Raw genomic sequence first — 18,528 nt, 5'->3', positions numbered from 1 at the left:
TCCAATTTTTCATTTCCTCTCTTGAAAATAGGACTTAATAGCATACAGAGAAAATCCAAATTCCTCTGTTATTGTCAAATCTATCTGTGCAATACCTGTATGGAGTCATTTATGTTAAAATGCAAGCTTTTTTTTTGTTTTATAAATCATATACAGTTTGGAAACAGGACATAATCGGGCCTTCTAGTCCGCACTGATTTACGTGAAACTCCACTAGTTCCACCTACCCACTCCCATGCCCATAACCCTCCAATCCCCTCACATCCACGTACTCATCTAGCCTCTTCTTAAATTGGCCCTGCCGCAACTACCTCTTCCAGTAGATCATTCCACTCAGCCACCACTCTCTGAGTGAAGAAGCATCCTCTTATATTACTCCTAAAGTTTTGCCCCCTAACCCTTAACTAGTGACCCCTTGTTCCAATCTCCCCTACCCTCAGGGTAAAGAGCCTATTCACATCTACTCTATCTATTCCCTTCATAATTTTAAATACCTCTTATCAAATCCCCTCTCAACCTTCTACACTCCAATGAATAAAGTCCCAGTCTACTCAATCTTTCTCCGTATTCAAGATACTGCAATCCAAGCTACATTTTTGTAAACCTTCTTTGCACCCTCTATCTTATTTATATCCTTCCTATAATTTGAAGACCTGAACTGCACACAAAACTCCAAACTTAGCCTCACCAATGCCTTAAACAGTCTCAACATCACCTCCCAGCTCCTATATTCTATGCTATGATTTATAAAGCCAGCATACCAAAAGCCTTCTTCACCACCCTATCTACAACCACGAGTTATATTCCTCTACCTTCAGTAATACTTGAGAGATTTAGAATATATTCTGGTGATACACCACATATAATTTAAATAAGAAAATTTTGCACAAAATCAGATTTAGAGGATAGTGTAGAAACAAGATGAAGGACATAAGATGTTCAAAATTACCCTTTTCTTCAACAGGAAATTGTCTTAAATTTGGCCAAAGTATATGGATTGAAAAATTTTGATTCTTTTTGTCTTGGTGTTGGAATTAAAACATCACACAATCCTCAACAGACCAAATCCAAGTAGCAAATTCCCACTTAACCATTTATTTTTATTTGTAATTCTTACATTTTTCATGGGATCTAGTATTATAAATATCTGAATATATTAATGCAAATTAAAAACTGAACAATGGATAAACTTGAATAGTTTTCTCTGGAGAATAGGAGACTGAAGAGTGACCTGAAAGAGGTGTATAATATTATGAGAATCATTCATAAAGTGCAGTCAGAATCTTCTCCCCGGAGCAGTGTCACGCTCTTGACGATATGTGTTTAAGATGAGGAGGAGGAAGTTTGAGGGAGATATGCCAGGCAAATATTTTACACAGAGTGGTAGGTGTCTGAAATGGGCTGCCAGGAATAGTGTTGGAAGCAGATACAATAGTAGCATTAAGGAGGCTTCCAGAAAGACACATAAATATAAATGGTATGGAAGGACATCTATTAGATGCAATCAGCAGTTTTAGTTTGATTTGTACATCAGGTTTAGCACAGACACATGGGCCAAATGGCCTGTTCTATGTTCCAAAATTAAAGCTCTGTGGATACTCACCTAATTCAGCAACCAGGTTTGTCTGTATATTCCTTGTATCCTTCTTCCAGATAGATCTATATCAGCACAACAGAGCAAACTTACAATAATCAAATACAGGAATTTAACATATACTGACACTATCGGCAACTTAAATGAATGTGCTCATGTAAAATTTGAATCAAAGCCCAGGTTTGTTTAGTCACTATAACTGAATCAATGAGAACAGTCAATGTTACTTCAATATAAATAAAGGCAAAATTTCATGTTAACATCCAAAACTATGAGATTTTTCATCAGGTTCAGAAAGTAAATCAATACTATAATTTAAAATTAATCAAAATGCTTTGATTTTAACTCACAGACAGTTCCTAAGAGTGCCAGTTTATGGAGCAAAAATAAACTGCTGGAGGGACTCATCAGGTTCGGTAGCATCGGTGGAGGCAGACAGATGGTCCTGCATCAGGACTATCCAAAACATTGCAAATGTTTAGTCTGAATTTCAGTAAAAACTATAATAATCTGCTATCTAATTGTATTTCAGCATCTGGCAAACCAGTTGCTAACTCCTCGACTTCTTCGAAACTCACTGAGACCCCGATGCCTGTGTTCACTTGAAACTCACTGGGTTATTTTCTGTACTCCCTCGAAACAGATTTGGTTTACTCCAGAAAGTATTAGAATGCAAAAGTTACAAAATTAGTACACACAAGGCTAATTTCCTCTTCTAAATCTTTGAGACGCTAAAATTCCCTTTATTGCCTACCCAGATGTTCTGGAAAGCTAGAAACATACCACAAACTGATGATGGAAAAAAAATGATACATGCAACATGCTTTGCCTCTGTGAAATGCATTTGCAGATCAATAGAAAATAAACTCAAAAGCATTTTTAAAAAATTAATATCCACAGAACTATTCTTTCAGATAAGGAAAACAATTCAAATGACTGATCCTGCAATACATATCAGGAATTTTAGTTAATAGAAAAAATACATAGTTTAATGACAGGTTAAAAGCAATCTGTCCCAGTTTGCTCTTTAAATGTCAAGATTCAGTCAAGTAGCTCAGTCTGATGTTATCTCAATTACAATGTTCTTTTACATTATTTTATTCAAATGAAGACAACAATATTCTTGCTTCTCACCTTTATTCAAGTATTTCACAGCAGTTGGCTTAAAAATTACAGTAAAAGTGTTCCAAATTCCAAAAGTTCAAAATCAAAACATTTAAATAACTTATTATCGTACTAAATATGAAATGGAAAGTCATTTTAATACAAAGCTCAATAACTATAGAATTCAATATAGAGCATAGTTAATGCTGCAAAGCTAAGCATTTCAAACAAAAATAGACACACCTTTATAGGAAACAAAACAAGACACCAATGACTGAGAAAATAAATGTACAAATACAACAGCCAATGCTGCTTTTCAAAGGAATTCAAGCTTATATTATGATGAATCCCACGTTCATATACATGACCTGGCATTCTCATATTCAGTGGAGGTGGGGTTATGAATCACATAAAATAAAGCAAACTTGAAAGTATTTTCCCATGAACGGAATCTAAATAAAACAATGTCAAAGAAGAGGGGGAAATTGAAAAGGTTAATAAATTTGGTGACTTTTCTGGGTTTTATTCAATGCTACCAATGCTGCTACTGGCACAGGACATTAAATTGCAAATGGAATAGAGAACAAACGAATTCATTTCAAAAACAGTAAGGGGTGCAGCAGTTCCTGAGACCTATTCAACCCTTTTTTTAAATCAGAAACTTGCTACAAAATTCAGCTATGTTCCTCAACAACTGTACAGTTCGTAATAATTTCCCAAATCAGCTCCATAAAAAATTGCTGCAAGTTTAGTGTAATTTAGATTGTAAAATACCTTCTTACTATTTATGTTTTCTCAATAAATAGGAAAGAAAAACATCACTGTGAAAACATGTTAATGAAATTTATGCAAGCTCCTATTAGTCTTATTAAATTTCTATAAATGTTTATTTCTCGACATTTTAAATAGATAGTCCCAAGCAGTCATTTTTTTTTTTAATTTGTTCAAGTTGGGAGTCGAAGGCTCAGATGGGAATTCTGAAGAGCACTTTGGATTACTGCAGTTTCTTGAAGCCAAAAGTTTGCAAATTGAGTGAGGATTGCAAAATATCATATAATCAAGTACCTTAGCTTTAGAAAGTAAACTGTAGCACACACCCACTTATTATAGTATTCAGTAAACACTGATGGTAACTGGTAAACTGTGTGACTGAAAAAGCTGAGGTAGCTCAACAATATAGCTGCAGTAGTCCAAGATTACTGTTTTTTTGTAAGTTATTATGTTTTGCATATTTTATTAAATGCACCTTAAATTTTGAAGAGGCTGTAGTGGATGTTTGGATAGTGGGTTTTGTATTACTGGACCTGCAATTGTGTGAAAAATTTGTCACATTCTGTGATTGTAAAGAAAAGGAAAGAAAGCAAACTGCCAGCTTCAATTCAGGAATAAAGACAACACTATTACAGCGGTCAGTGGCTTTAAAATTCTCAAAATTGCATCCAGTTACTCCAGCTATTTTTCATGACACAAGCTTAAGAGTTTAATCCACTACAAAATTAACATTCAAAATTCCAAAATCCATCAATAAAAAAAGCAAATCTTAAGCTAAATGTTGTCAAAATCAATAAAATCGTTGATCACTCCATCCAGTTTCTTAAATTAAGAAGTTCTGCTTCATTGCATTCACTGATGGCAAATTAATATTGGGAGAAGGACAATGAGAACCACTTTTATATTTTATAGCACCAGACTGTGCAGCAGTGATGGCAAGTGGTTTTACTCTGTAATCACAATGAAGTCCAGTTTGGTTCTGTAGGCTAGTCTGTTCCAGGTACCTGAGACAATAGCACCGATTCACAAAAAAAAAACTATTAAGACCAAGGCTCTGAATGTTGCTGAATGGCTCAGAAGACTGCTTCCTTGCAAGCAGTATATGTGATGAACCCGTTCCTCTTCAAAGGTTCACAGGAATGTATGAAAGGTCTTTAATACATTCTCCATTTCCTAAATAAATCAAAATAAACAAAAAGACATAAGTAAGGAGCTTTCAAATTGCACAACAGTTATACCAGGACACTGCTTGATCAGGCAGAAATCTGGATTGAAGTGAACCAAAAATTATGAAGGTGTTACATCGCAGACCAGGAGTAGAAAGAGACTATTACTATTTTTCTTTTAAAAACAATATATTTATTAATAACTACCAATAATATAACACCTTAATTAACTTAACCCCAACTATGTACAAATATATTTATGTGTGTGTACATTGTGTGGGGGTATACACAAACTATTAGTGGGCACAATTCTGGAAAGTCAGTTTTAGAAATCCTGTGTTGGAACACAGACTTTTTAAACTGATGCACAGAGTAATCACGGAGGAGGTGGGAGAGACTGAGTGAACATACTGCTGAAAACTCATGAATCCTTGTCCAGTTGCTTGCTGAGAAATATCCTTTCGGATGAACGGTTGTCACAAACCCTCTTTTCCTTGTGTAGGGGAAGCAAAATGTGTGACTTCCATTATACTCCAAAAATCCTAGCACGGATCAGTTGAATTGACAAATTCACTGATGATACCATGGTAATGTGTTGCATAAAAAGGGGCAATGAGTTAGCATACAGGAGAGAGAATGAAAACTTAACCAAATGGTGCACAACAGCCTTGCATTCAATATTGCCAAAACCAAGGAATTGGTTATTGACTTCCACAAGGGAAAACCAGAGTGATCATTGGGAGATCAGAGGTGGACAGAGTGAACACATTTAAGCTCTTGGGAGTCCCTTTCTCAAAGGATCTTTCCTGGACCCAACAGACAAATGGCATTGTGAAGAAAGCACATTAGCACCTCTATCTCCTTTGTAGTTTGTGGGGATTTGGTATGACACCAGAAACCCTGGCAAATTTCGGCAGATGTATGGTGGAAAGCGTACTGTCCGACTGCATCAGGGTCTGGTATGGCAACACCAAATACCCCAGCTTTCCCCACCATTGAGAACATCTACAGGGAACACTGCCATTAGAGAGCAACAGTAACTATCAAGGATACAACACCACAGGCGCTGTCCTTGCTGCTACAACCAGGAAAGAGGTCTAGGTGCCACAAGACTCACACCACCAAGTTCAGGAACAGCTGTTGCCCCTCCACCATCAGACTCCTCAAAATCAAATTCAATCAGAGACACATTTCAGGGCTCTTACTTTTGTACTTTATTGGGTTTTTGCCCCCTCTCTGTATTGCACAGTTTGCTTACATTTCTTTATTTGTTGACATGCATCTTCTCGAGAAGTTTTTTGCATTACCAATAAATGGTAATTCTAACTCACCCATAGGAAAAAGAATCTCAGGGTTGTATGAGATGTCATTTAAGTACTCTGACAATAAATGTGAACTTTAAACATATTCTGTACATTCCAATGAATAAATTCTACCCTTGAACTAATATGAGGTGCTGGTGGTGCTCTCCATGCAATCAGTTCTGCTTTCCACATGTCAAACAATTCAGAGTTGATTAGAATATTCATCGAGAGGTTTGAAGAGATCAACATTTATGATCTTTTATAAAAACCCATAAAGCTACATTATGCTGAATGAAAACTCTAGAAAATGTGTTGTTAAAAAACTTGGTTACCCATCACTTTTTTTTAAGGAAGTGCTTGAAACTGTTTTGGATCACTGAGTCCCTGGCAGATGTAGAAACCAATTATTAAGAAATACTATTTAAAAAATCCAATTGAGATCATCTATATTCTCAAGGCCAAGGAGAGAGTCATTTTGCAAAAATATTCCTTGTGGAGCTTAAAAAGATGTAAAATATGCTCCAGTTACACTCTTCCAGTGTCCTGTTGCTTGCCCAGTTATGACTTGTTGAAATATCAGGTAATTTAGAATTCAGAGTGAAAAGCTGAGTTCTTTGCTCCAACAAAAGCCACAAAGATAATAGAAGAGTACTGTGGACCTGCCAATTTTAAGTGTAAGACTATTGAGTCAAACTTCCACCACCGAACTTCCGTTCTCATTTACTATTCTGAAATGTCATCAGTTGATTCTCGTTGTTTGCTTCTGTGACCCATGACCAAATGATTTACATCTTCCAACGTGAAAGGTTCCTATTCATGGAAATTTGTTTGTTTTGTTAACTGCAGAGTTTCATCCTTCATTTGTGGTACAACAGTTACATCCCAGGCCAGATATGGAAATTTACTGCTTTCCACCGAATCTGCTCACCTTTTCTTTCCCCTCCCCTTTCCTGTCTTTCCAGTTCTTCCACCCACCCAGCCATCTCTCCTCCACCTCACTGTTGTTGTGCCCTCTCTCCTTTCTCCTCCCAACATGTCCTGCCTTTGCCACCCCCCTTTCCCCCCCCCCCACACTCTTCTGTCGGATGCTTGCCAGCATTTTCTCATACTTTGATGAAGGGCTCAAGCCCGAAACGTCTGTTCTGTATCTGATAATCTTTACCTTTGCTACATAGAGGACACTGTTTGACCTGCTGAGCTTCTCCAGCATTTTGTGTTCTTATTTCAACCAGTCTACAGATTTTTGTGATTTACTATGGAACCTTCAATGTCTTCCTTAAAAATTCAGTTAACATCAACTGCAAATGTTTTGCCCATCCAATTACCATCAAATGCTATATTTCCGTAAACAGATGAATTATTCCAACTTGTTTTTATCTATATGTAAATCACTAATAACCATTACAAAAAATTATGAATATTTCCAAGATATGGAAGAACTATCACATTCAAAGTAATCATTACAATGTAGCCACGTGCTACTCGAAAGAGGGTCTGGACGTGGGGTTTAGTGACGATCCCACAGACGCTGAGCACCCTCTCTTCTGTTTCCACAGAACGTCTGCTAGTGCTGCGACTTTCCGGGGGTCGCTGAAGTCTGCATCAGCCAGGAGCAGTTGGATGTCCTCAGGCACTTACTCCAGGAATGCCTGCTCGAACATGATGCAGGGCTCTCGTTCATGAGGGCTGAGGGGGGCCTGTCCTTAGCCCATCGAGGTGGAGCAGACGTGCCTTCTCTCATGCTGTGAGAGCCCGAAGGATTCGATCACCAAGTCCTTGAAGGCCCCGATGGGGGTCTAGATGAAGTTGGTCACCCAGCTTGCTGTGTCCTGGTCCAGGGCTTTCACCATGTGGTAGTACCCAGAGGATTCTGCTGTGATCTGCCGGATCTGGAATTGTGCCTCAGCCTGGTCAAACCTCATCCATGTTGATTCGTCCAGAAGGTTGGCAGCTTGAGAGCAACTGTGTGGACTGCTGCCAGTTTGCTCATCGTTGGGTTTAGGTGCTGTCTAAACCGTTGGAGTCACCAACTGTAGCCATGTGCTACTCGAAAGAAGACACACACAAGTAGAGTAATCAGGTTAAGCTCTTGTGTTTTATTAGGGGGTAAAGCCCGACTTTTATACCCGTGCTGTTCCTGCCATTGCCCCCCTTTCCTCACGCCACAACCCGCATAACAAAAGCGGGTTTCCCGTGCACAGGTACTCTCCTGCATAACAATTCCCTTCTTCCCTGTGCGCTGTCCCTGTCTTTTGGCTGTTCAGCAAGGCCAGCACCCTTTTGGGGGTCACTGGCCTTTAAGCTGCCCTTGCCATACGCCCACCAGTTCGCATGTTGGGGCAGTGTCACTGGTCTTTGGGTGTTCTCGCCACCCAGAGCACCGATTTGATCACTGCGGCGGCGGGCTGCCATAACAACCCTAATAACAATAGATACATCCTGATTGGTCATGGATTAATTAAATTAGCGGGCAATATTTAATATTTCAAATTTTTTTCATTTAGGTTATGGTATTTATTTTCTTAGAAATTAAATCAACATTCTGTACAAAAGGTCTATGACCTAATGAAGACAAAATATTTTTGTCTTTTGTATTTTGTTCATTAGTCTGCCCAAAACCACATATAGCAAAGAAAATTCCTCTCTCTTGACAGCATTTTACAAACTTAAGTGTTTTAACATTGCAATGGTCTTCTTCTTTCTCATGAGTTACTGCCCTGAAATAGCCCAAACTGTATTATTTCAAATTAAAAATCAAAGGAAAATTAATGATTCTACAAGAAAGATATCTGATGTACATGAAATAAGAACATAATAATTAGGAGCAGGAGTTGGCCATTTGGCTTGTCGAACCTGCTCCGCCATTCAATAAGATCATGGCTGATCTGATAATACGCTCATCTCCACCTACCTGCCTTCTCTGAATTCCCTATCCCTGAATTCCCCATCTTTGCAAAAATCTATTTAATCTTGGGCAGAGAATTCCATACATTCACCACTTTCTGGGAAAAGTAGTTCCTCCTCACCTCCATCCTAACCCTTTAGTTCTCATCTTACCTACCAGTGGAAAAAAGCTACCTACCAATAGCTAACCTATTCCTTTCATAATTTTATATGTTCTATAAGATCCCCTCTCATTCTTCTGAATTCCACTGAGTACAGACCCAGACAATTCAATCTCTCCTCAGAGGGTAATCCCCTCATCTTTGGAATCAATCTAGTGAAACTCTTCTGCACTGCCACCAAGTAAGGGATCAGAACTGCATGCTGTACTCCAAATGCAGCCTCTCCAGTACCCTGTATAGCTGCTAGCCTACCTGCTCCTAAACTCAATCTCTCTCGCCATGAAGGCCAACATTCCATTTACCTTCCTGATCACCTGCAAACTAACCTTTTGTGATTCTTACACCAGCTCTCCCAAGTCCTTCTGCAAAGCAGCATGCTGCAATTAGTTGCCATTTGTTTCAAGCATGGTCCCTTCCTTTGGCATGGCTTGAGAGTATGGAAAATAAACCATATGAACTATGTACTATACAGTATGTGTTCATTAATCCATTACAATGTAACAATTTACTATGCACTTCATCATTATCTTTGGCTTGGCTTCGCGGACGAAGATTTATGGAGGGGGTAAAAAGTCCACGTCAGCTGCAGGCTCGTTTGTGGCTGACAAGTCCGATGCGGGACAGGCAGACATGATTGCAGCGGTTGCAAGGGAAAATTGGTTGGTTGGGGTTGGGTGTTGGGTTTTTCCTCCTTTGCCTTTTGTCAGTGAGGTGGGCTCTGCGGTCTTCTTCAAAGGAGGTTGCTGCCCGCCAAACTGTGAGGCGCCAAGATGCACGGTTTGAGGCGTTATCAGCCCACTGGCGGTGGTCAATGTGGCAGGCACCAAGAGATTTCTTTAGGCAGTCCTTGTACCTTTTCTTTGGTGCACCTCTGTCACGGTGGCCAGTGGAGAGCTCGCCATATAATACGATCTTGGGAAGGCGATGGTCCTCCATTCTGGAGACGTGACCCATCCAGCGCAGCTGGATCTTCAGCAGCGTGGACTCGATGCTGTCGACCTCTGCCATCTCGAGTACTTCGACGTTAGGGGTGTAAGCGCTCCAATGGATGTTGAGGATGGAGCGGAGACAACGCTGGTGGAAGCGTTCTAGGAGCTGTAGGTGGTGCCGGTAGAGGACCCATGATTCGGAGCCGAACAGGAGTGTGGGTATGACAACGGCTCTGTATACGCTTAGCTTTGTGAGGTTTTTCAGTTGGTTGTTTTTCCAGACTCTTTTGTGTAGTCTTCCAAAGGCGCTATTTGCCTTGGCGAGTCTGTTGTCTATCTCATTGTCGATCCTTGCATCTGATGAAATGGTGCAGCTGAGATAGGTAAACTGGTTGACCGTTTTGAGTTTTGTGCGCCCGATGGAGATGTGGGGGGGCTGGTAGTCATGGTGGGGAGCTGGCTGATGGAGGACCTCAGTTTTCTTCAGGCTGACTTCCAGGCCAAACATTTTGGCAGTTTCCGCAAAGCAGGACGTCAAGCGCTGAAGAGCTGGCTCTGAATGGGCAACTAAAGCGGCATCATCTGCAAAGAGTAGTTCACGGACAAGTTTCTCTTGTGTCTTGGTGTGAGCTTGCAGGCGCCTCAGATTGAAGAGACTGCCATCCGTGCGGTACCGGATGTAAACAGCGTCTTCATTGTTGGGGTCATTCATGGCTTGGTTCAGCATCATGCTGAAGAAGATTGAAAAGAGGGTTGGTGCGAGAACACAGCCTTGCTTCACGCCATTGTTAACTTCATCATTATATTTACTATGCTATGCACATTATGTAACAATTTACAAAGTAACAATTTACTCACACTATGTTACAAAAGTAATAATTCAGTATGTATTTACTACACAATGCCACAGTGAATAGGCACTTTCAGGTGTTTCAACGAATATCATGCGCCGGCAGTCGCGGCTGGGCGAGTGCAACTGACACGTTTAGGTGGCCACGGAGTGGACACCTTTCTGTCTCTTGAACGTGCCAGCTGATGGATAGTGTTTACCAGCGAACGCCGGCTTCTCGGGTCTGTGGCCTAGTCCCGCCCACGCTTTGGATCCCACCCCGACCTCATTCAATTAAAGGTCAGGGAAAGGAAGTGTGGGGAAAAGTCTGTATTAACTTTCAAAACTAAAGTGCTTTGACGTTTTAATTTTGGGAATGGTCAGTTTAGAATTAGCGTAAAAAAGAAAACCTGCAGATGATGAGATCCAGAGCAATGCACAAAATTACTGGAGAAATACAAAATTCAGCGAAAGTTTTTTTTTAAAAATAGACTTTTCAGGCTCGAAACGTCGGTTGCCTTTTGCTTTCTATGGGCGCTGCATGACCTGCTGGGTTTCTCCAGCACTTTTGTGCACGTGTTTTGAAATGCCCTGTTGAGAAGAGAAAATGGGGCAAGTTCTTGCCTCATTACAGGATGGTGCAAAGGCCCCACAACTGGACTCCAAACCCATTGAGGAAGCCTACCATTTATGGCTTGAATTAGTAAACAAGGTCGATGGCGGAGAAGATAGAATAAACAAATGGCCAAACTAAGAATCAGATTTTTTCCTTCCAGATAGGAATATGCTACCCCTGTGGCATGTTCGCGTGTCCGAAGCACCTGCTTTATAAGACAAATGTTTTCCAATCTCATTGCACTTGGACCCTTTACAGTTCAGCACGATGACCCCGTGATTCACACAAGTTGAATCCGAACACTTGATATTACGTTTATCACAGACTCTGAAATGAAGGGCTGAAGCCCGACACATTGGTTATGTACCTTTATCTTTGCTGTATGAAGTATGCTGTCTGACCTGCTGAATTTCTCGAGCATTTTGTTTGTTCTGCAATCACGGTGTCCTCAGACTTTAGTGTTTTACATCTGAAATGAGGAGTACTGTAATTTGTTTAACCACAAGCAATCCAAATATTACCACTCAAAAGTATAAAAATGTAGAGGATTATGTCAGGGAACAGTTGGAGATGTGGTGTACCGTGGGCGCTTTCCCAACCTATTAACCGTTGATGTGAATGAATTAAACAGCCGAAGTGCATGTTCGTTGAGTCCTAACCCCGATGCTTTATGGCGGAATCTCCCACTACACAAGCAATCTTCATTCCCTGCTCTCTCTTGTCTTGCGATATCACTACAGTATTCAGAACAGAGTTGATGGCAGCCCCTGCAGCTTTCAACTGCAATGGGGGGTACTCCGAGCAAGATATTACACCTACTGGAGAAGGATTAGGTAAGTAGACCTCCTTGACGGGTACTCCAGTTTCAGGTGGCCACCAGACAGCGGCATAGGAGTACAATGTGTGGCTTTACTGTCAGGTATTGTGGCCACCTGAAAGTGGTGAATGAGTCAAAAGCCCCTTTCACACTTGCATCCCACTAAATTGGCTGTTCAGTGTCCTGGGATAGGAATGAGGATTTGGCTGTTCACAATTGACCACTCCTAACTGGGACTCTGAACGCTTTCACACTTGCAAAGAGTCATCCCAGGGGTTAGGAGTGCTCTATCTTCTACTGGTGACTTCATGATGCATCAAGTGATGGTGAACCTGTCCTAAATCCTGATCAATGTATTATGTATGATCTTATATTTGAACAAAATTAATCATGCCTAATTATAACATAATTAAGCTTTATGTACAGCACAGTATGAGCCCTTCAGCTCCTGTTGTTGTTGTGCCAACCTATATAAACCTTTATAAGGGACTGTGGGAAAGTGTAAGCAATAAATAGTAATGGCGGACAATTTTTAAACATGGTGGGAAAGTTGGTAGCGCTACAGCGCTCAATTTATACAGCATGGGAAGGTTTGTAGTGCCATAGCACACAATATATATAGCGTGGGAAAGTTGGTAGCGCCAGAGCACACAATATATATAGCGTGGGAAGGTTTGTAGCGCCATAGCACACAATATATATAGCGTGGGAAAGTTGGTAGCGCTATCGCGTACAATTTATAAATACCATTGGAAAAAACGATGGCAGACCTGCTGTCCCAGGATTCCATACAGGAGAGAAAGGGCTGTCTGCTTGGCTACATACATGGAACATTCATAGAGGGGTTTCTCTGCCGCACGACATTCTGGGAAGTTAGGCCTGCCATTGCTTCCCCCCTACCCCCCCCCCCCCCACAGTCTTTCTAAATTGTGCACTATAGCGCTATCAACTTTCCCACACTGCTTAAAAATTGTCCGCTATTGCTAATTATTGCTGTTTATTGCTATTTATTTTGTCTCTCTCTCCCACCCACTGCAACTTTCCCATGGCAAAGTTTATACCTTCATTTTAATCTTTTCTTCCTACACTCACACAAAAACTTGGGTCATTTCAATCCCACAATGCAATTACCCCTTTCACACTTGCCTGATTGCAACACCGGCATCTGCAGACACTGGGGATTGTACTAGGGCTCGAAACCATCAATCCCCGGTGTGAGATGACGTCATTTGACGCCGGCGTTGAGCAGATTTTGCTTTCACACTTGCCACTTTAAAGGTCGATTGACTTTTGATTCCTTGGATCACTTGCAAGTATGAAAGGGGCTAAAGAAAAGGTAACAAGTGGCAGGATATGTTGAAACATTAATTACAAAAGTAATAATTTAGTATATATTTACTGCACAATGCCACAGTGAATGAGTAAAAGAAAGTTGCAGGTGGCAAGACATGATGAAACACATGGATCAAAACAAAATTAGATTAATAGGTGGAAAATAATTGTGGCGAGACAGAGGATGTCATGCTGCTGAGCTATGTGGTTATGAATGATTAATTACAGAAATGTAATCAAGTCAGGAATACTATATAAAAAGAGGCTGTGCGCTGTGCTGTGTGGGCAATCAGTGACCTGACTCTGGCTGCCACAGCTTTTGTTTGCAAATAAAAGTTTAAAACTTCTTGAAGAATCTTCTGTGTCTCCTGGTCATTCTTGGCATTTGACAAACCACAACAAGAGCAGCAGGGACTACAGAGGGGGAGCAGTGAGAGAGCCTCTCATATAACACCCTTCAAAGAGAGAACTTCTGATCTTCCATTTTTTCCTTTCAAAGTGAATAATGTCACATTTACCAACATTTCACTCCATTTGCCAAACCCTTGCCCACTCACTTAACCTAGCTATATCTCTCTGCAGATTCTCCGTATCTTCTGCACAGTTTGCTTTTCCACTCAATTTAATGTCATCAGCAAACTCAAATATATGACAGTCTCCTCTTCCAGATCATTAATGTTCATGGTGAACAGTTGCAGGCCCAGTACCAACCCCTGTGGCATACCACTCACTATTGATTGCCAACTAGAAAAACATGCTTGTATTCCAACTCTCTGCTTTCTATTAGTTAACCAATTCTCTATCTATGCTAATATATCACCCTCAACTCTGCTTCCTTATCTTATGGAAAAGCCTTTGATGTGGTACCTTATTGAATACCTTCTGGAAATCCAATTAAATAATGCCCACCTGTCTTTCTCGATCTACTGCGCTCAATATATCCTCAAAGAATTCCAGTAAGTTTGTCAAACAAGGCCTGCCTCTGTGGAATCCATGCTGTAACTGCCTGATGGTTCCAATTTGTTCCTGATGCCTCGCTAATGATGGTTTTAAGCATTTTCCAAAATATAGATGTTAACTGACCTTTAGTGACCTGCCTTTTTCCTACATCCTTTTTTGAACAGTGACATGACATTCACATCTTCCAATCCACTGGGACCAGCCCAGAGTCCAGAGAACTTTGGTAAATTATCACCAAACCATTATGCCATTAACTTATGCCATTTCTTTCAGTTCCCTGGGATGCATTCTATCAGGACCAGGAGATTTATCTATATTTAGGCTTACAAGTTTGCTCAGTGCCCCTTCTTTCACTGTTGTGTCCAAGTCTTCACTTTCCATTGCTTGCATAACCTCTGTCTTTGGCATAGTAGACATGTCCTCCACCATGAAGACCAACACAAAATTGTAATGTAAAGCTTTCACCATTTCGTCAATACCCAATACCAATTTCCCTTTCTCAACCTCTAATGGACCTGCTTTCACTTTAGCCACCCTTTTCCACTTCACAGATTTATAAAAATCCTTTACTGTCCATTTTTGTACTTTGTGCCAATCTTTTTTTCAGAATCTACCTTCCCTTTATTTATTGTTCACTTGTGATTCTGTGATGCTTTTTAAAGTTTCCCCAATCTTCTAATTTCCCACTGCTCTTGGCAATTTTGTAAGCACGGGCTTTTAGTTTGATGGTTTCCTTTTTTTCTTTAGTTATCCAGGCGTGACTGTTCCCACCCTTACTGTCCTTGCTTTTAATTGGAATATACTTTTGTTGAGCACTGTGAAAAATCTCTGAAATCTCTACAAGATCGCCAATTTTACCTATCTCATTGTGTAGGACGATATCCAAAATTGCATGTTCCATTGTATGTTCAGTAACATGCTATTCAAGAAAGCATTCACTGATCCATTCTATGAAGTCTTCCTCAAGGTTGCCGCAACAAATCTGGTTCACACAGTTTACGTGCATTTTAAAAATCCCTTAGGGTAATTGCTTTTCCATTCTTACACACTTCCAATATTTCTTGGTTTATTGCCTGTGCCACTGTAATGTTATTATTGGGTGGCCTATACACCACACTTCCCCCCCACCCCCCCTGAGGTTTTTTCCCTTTACTATCCCTGATCTCCACCCAGATGTATTCAATATTTTGCTCCAAAGATCTTGCATCATCTCTCATTATTGCCCTGATCTCATCCTTAATGTACTTGGATATTTAATTCCCAGTCCTCTCCATCCTGCAACCACATTTCACCAATGGCTACACAATCATATCCAGTTGTATTGATTTGTGCCATTAGTTAATTACATGGTTTTGAATATTACAGGCATTCTGATAAAGTGCCCTCATACCCATCGTGCTTTTAAGATCTTGTAATCTTTGCCTCTTTTGCACCTGACATTTAACCACTTTGCTCTTCACTTATGTTTTTATTTCATTCACACTTTCCCCTTTTACTTTATTCATCCCTCTCCAATCTTTTGACCCGCCCCATGTTATTTAAATTCCTATCCATAGTCTTCATTATGCAATTTGCCAGGATCCAAGTCCCATCATGGCTCAGATATTGTCCACCTCCCATGAACAGCAGCTCCTTTCTTCCCCAATGCTGGTGCCAATTTCCTATGAATTGCAAAATCAATCCTTGAGCCATGCACTTAACTCTCCAATCCTCTTGTCCCTGTTCAAATTTGCATGCGGCTCAGGAAATAATCCAGAGATTATCACTTTTTGGTTCTTTTTTAAATTTAGTCCCGAGCTCCTCAAATTCCCTCAACATTAATTTTACCCATGTTACGAGCCCAGAGGACCCCAAATCCAAGAAAAATGGTTACTTAAACAAAGGTTGCTTTTAATTATCTTTAAACATGAAAACAGGATCAAACTCTAACTTATCACTACTGACTTAACCAATCTAACCTTCTAATTTTAAGCGCACGTGTATGTAATGTGTGTGTAAGTTCAGAAAAGTCCTTTAATTCACAGACCAATCTCACTTCTCATTCCTCCAAGTTCACTGGTTGCAGGCAATTCTTATACTGTGCACAGAACTTAACATTTATAAAGTTCACAAGGCTATGGTGCTTGAAAGGTAAATGGCTACTGCACAACAAGGTTCTTGTACGCTGGACACCCCAGCCATTTCAGTGTCTTGCCGAAGAAACTTGGCCCCTCAGGGTTCTCCAGATGATAACCTCTTTCTTTCAGGTCACCACGGAGTTCCTTCTTGTTTATCTTATTCCAAGTGAAACATTAGACAGCCAGTCCTCTCCTCTTGTATGAACCACAAGGGCATTGACCAGGCTGAATTAAGAACTCACAACTTGTCTTCCAAATGGGGTTTTCCACAAGCTTGCCAGCTTGTCCTGTTCCAGTCCCAGCTGCTGTTGCTGACTGTAACACTGTAGAAGTGACCTGTTTGACTCTCTCTGTTTGCCAAACCACATGACCCTCTTAGAACAGCTCCAAACAATCTGTGGCTCTGACAAGATCTTTCATCTGTTGTCTTTTTGTAAACAACAATCCATTAGTAAAGTCTCTTGGGCACTCTCCAAAGGTCTTGCAAAGGCTGTGGGGCCAATATGTCTAACATTAGCAGAGCTCCATTATTTCAAATAACATCTGTTTCAAATGTTTGTATGTGGCCTACTCCAACAAACCTTTCCCAATTTATCTTCAAAAAACATATCTATATACTCTGTCACACCCACATCATTCATACTGACATGGATCTCGACAACTGGACCTTTTCCATCCCACTGCAAATTCCTTTGCAGGTCAAAAAAGATGTCCTAAATCTGGGTACCATGCAGGCAATACAGCCTTTTGGATGCTCTATCCCTACAACAGAGAATTTTGTCTATTCCTCTAACTATACAATCTCTGATTACATCTAAATTTCTCTTCTCTTCCCCCTCTTCAATGGCTTACTGAACCACAGTGTCAGGAATGGCTCATCCTTCCTACAGCTCCCATTCTCATCCACACAGGGAGTTAGTCTCTGACCCATCTGATACAATCAAGGATTGATGCTCCTCTAGCACTTTCTCCTGGGTTCCAATACCTGCCTCAGATACAATTACACCCTCTTGCCCCTGACCACACGCCGAATTTGAGGCAGCTATTCTAGTGGGTGTGACTACCTCCTGAAACAGTGTCCGGGTATCTCTCCTGTTTCTTGATCTATCACAGTGTTTGAAGCACAGATTTCAGATAATCAATTTTGAGCCTGAGTTCCTCGAGCAACCAATACCTGCTGCAGATGTGATTACCAGAAACCACAATGGGGTCCACTAGATTCCACATCATGCAGCTACAACACATCACCTGATCCTGCATACCTACTTAAGTTCCTGACAAGATTTAAACAGCATCAACTTCTCATGTTGATCTATAAGTGCTTTTCCTCTCGTTCAGTCCCGTTCTTGCAATCCCTGTCCTCAGCCTCTGCTCGCCGAAGCCTCTCAAGCCAAAGCTTCTAATTCTCCACTCCTATACTGAGCTACTCACACACTGGCTGCTCTCCTTAAGCCTCCCTTCATTTTATTTATTACTGCCCCTTACTTGTAGCACCCACTCTAACCATTCACCCCTCTGTTTAACATTTAAATTGCCTTCCAACCAAAGCAACAGTTCTGACACTTACTAATGGTGGAACCTTCTCTCGCATTTTGTTAAACTCGCCTGACACTCTCCAGTGGTCGAGTCCTCGCTCCACCCTCTCCAAAGTAATAGTCCTGACACTATCCAGTATCAATAATTAGAATGCTACATTCATTTTATACCCTTAAGTTATTTTTTTGTTAAAATAAGCTCTTTTTAAATTAAAGACCAGTTAAATAGAAATTGAATGACCAATATATTGTAATTAGGTTTATTAGGCTTGAAACATTCAAGATATATCAGGGAATCATTCATCTTAAATTTAAAACACCATGGACAATAAAAATACTACGTAGATTAAGGAGCATTGATGAAGTGACAGAAGAATCATCTGGAAGAA

At 40.5% G+C, this 18,528-nt stretch overlaps 1 protein-coding gene across 6 annotated transcripts in view; it reads right to left on the bottom strand.

The window, feature by feature from the left end:
* Positions 1-2,714: 2,714 nt before the first annotated feature.
* atad2b (ATPase family AAA domain containing 2B) overlaps positions 2,715-18,528 on the bottom strand; it is a 169,073-nt gene continuing 153,259 nt past the window's right edge. For 3 of the 6 annotated variants that reach the window (XM_069886398.1, XM_069886401.1, XM_069886399.1), the window contains exon 29: positions 13,379-13,520. In XM_069886398.1, coding sequence (XP_069742499.1) covers positions 13,398-13,520 — 123 coding nt within the window. In that variant the 3' untranslated portion in view covers positions 13,379-13,397. Of the gene's footprint in view, positions 4,643-11,745; positions 11,848-13,378; positions 13,521-18,528 lie in introns of those variants that run through there. The other 3 variants (XR_011340434.1, XM_069886403.1, XM_069886400.1) reach the window with 3 other exon arrangements.

Source organism: Narcine bancroftii, chromosome 6, assembly GCF_036971445.1.
Source record: "Narcine bancroftii isolate sNarBan1 chromosome 6, sNarBan1.hap1, whole genome shotgun sequence".
NCBI classification, from domain to species: domain Eukaryota; kingdom Metazoa; phylum Chordata; class Chondrichthyes; order Torpediniformes; family Narcinidae; genus Narcine; species Narcine bancroftii.
The sequence above is the reverse complement of the archived record's forward strand: the minus strand, read 5'-3'. Positions and strand labels throughout refer to the sequence as shown.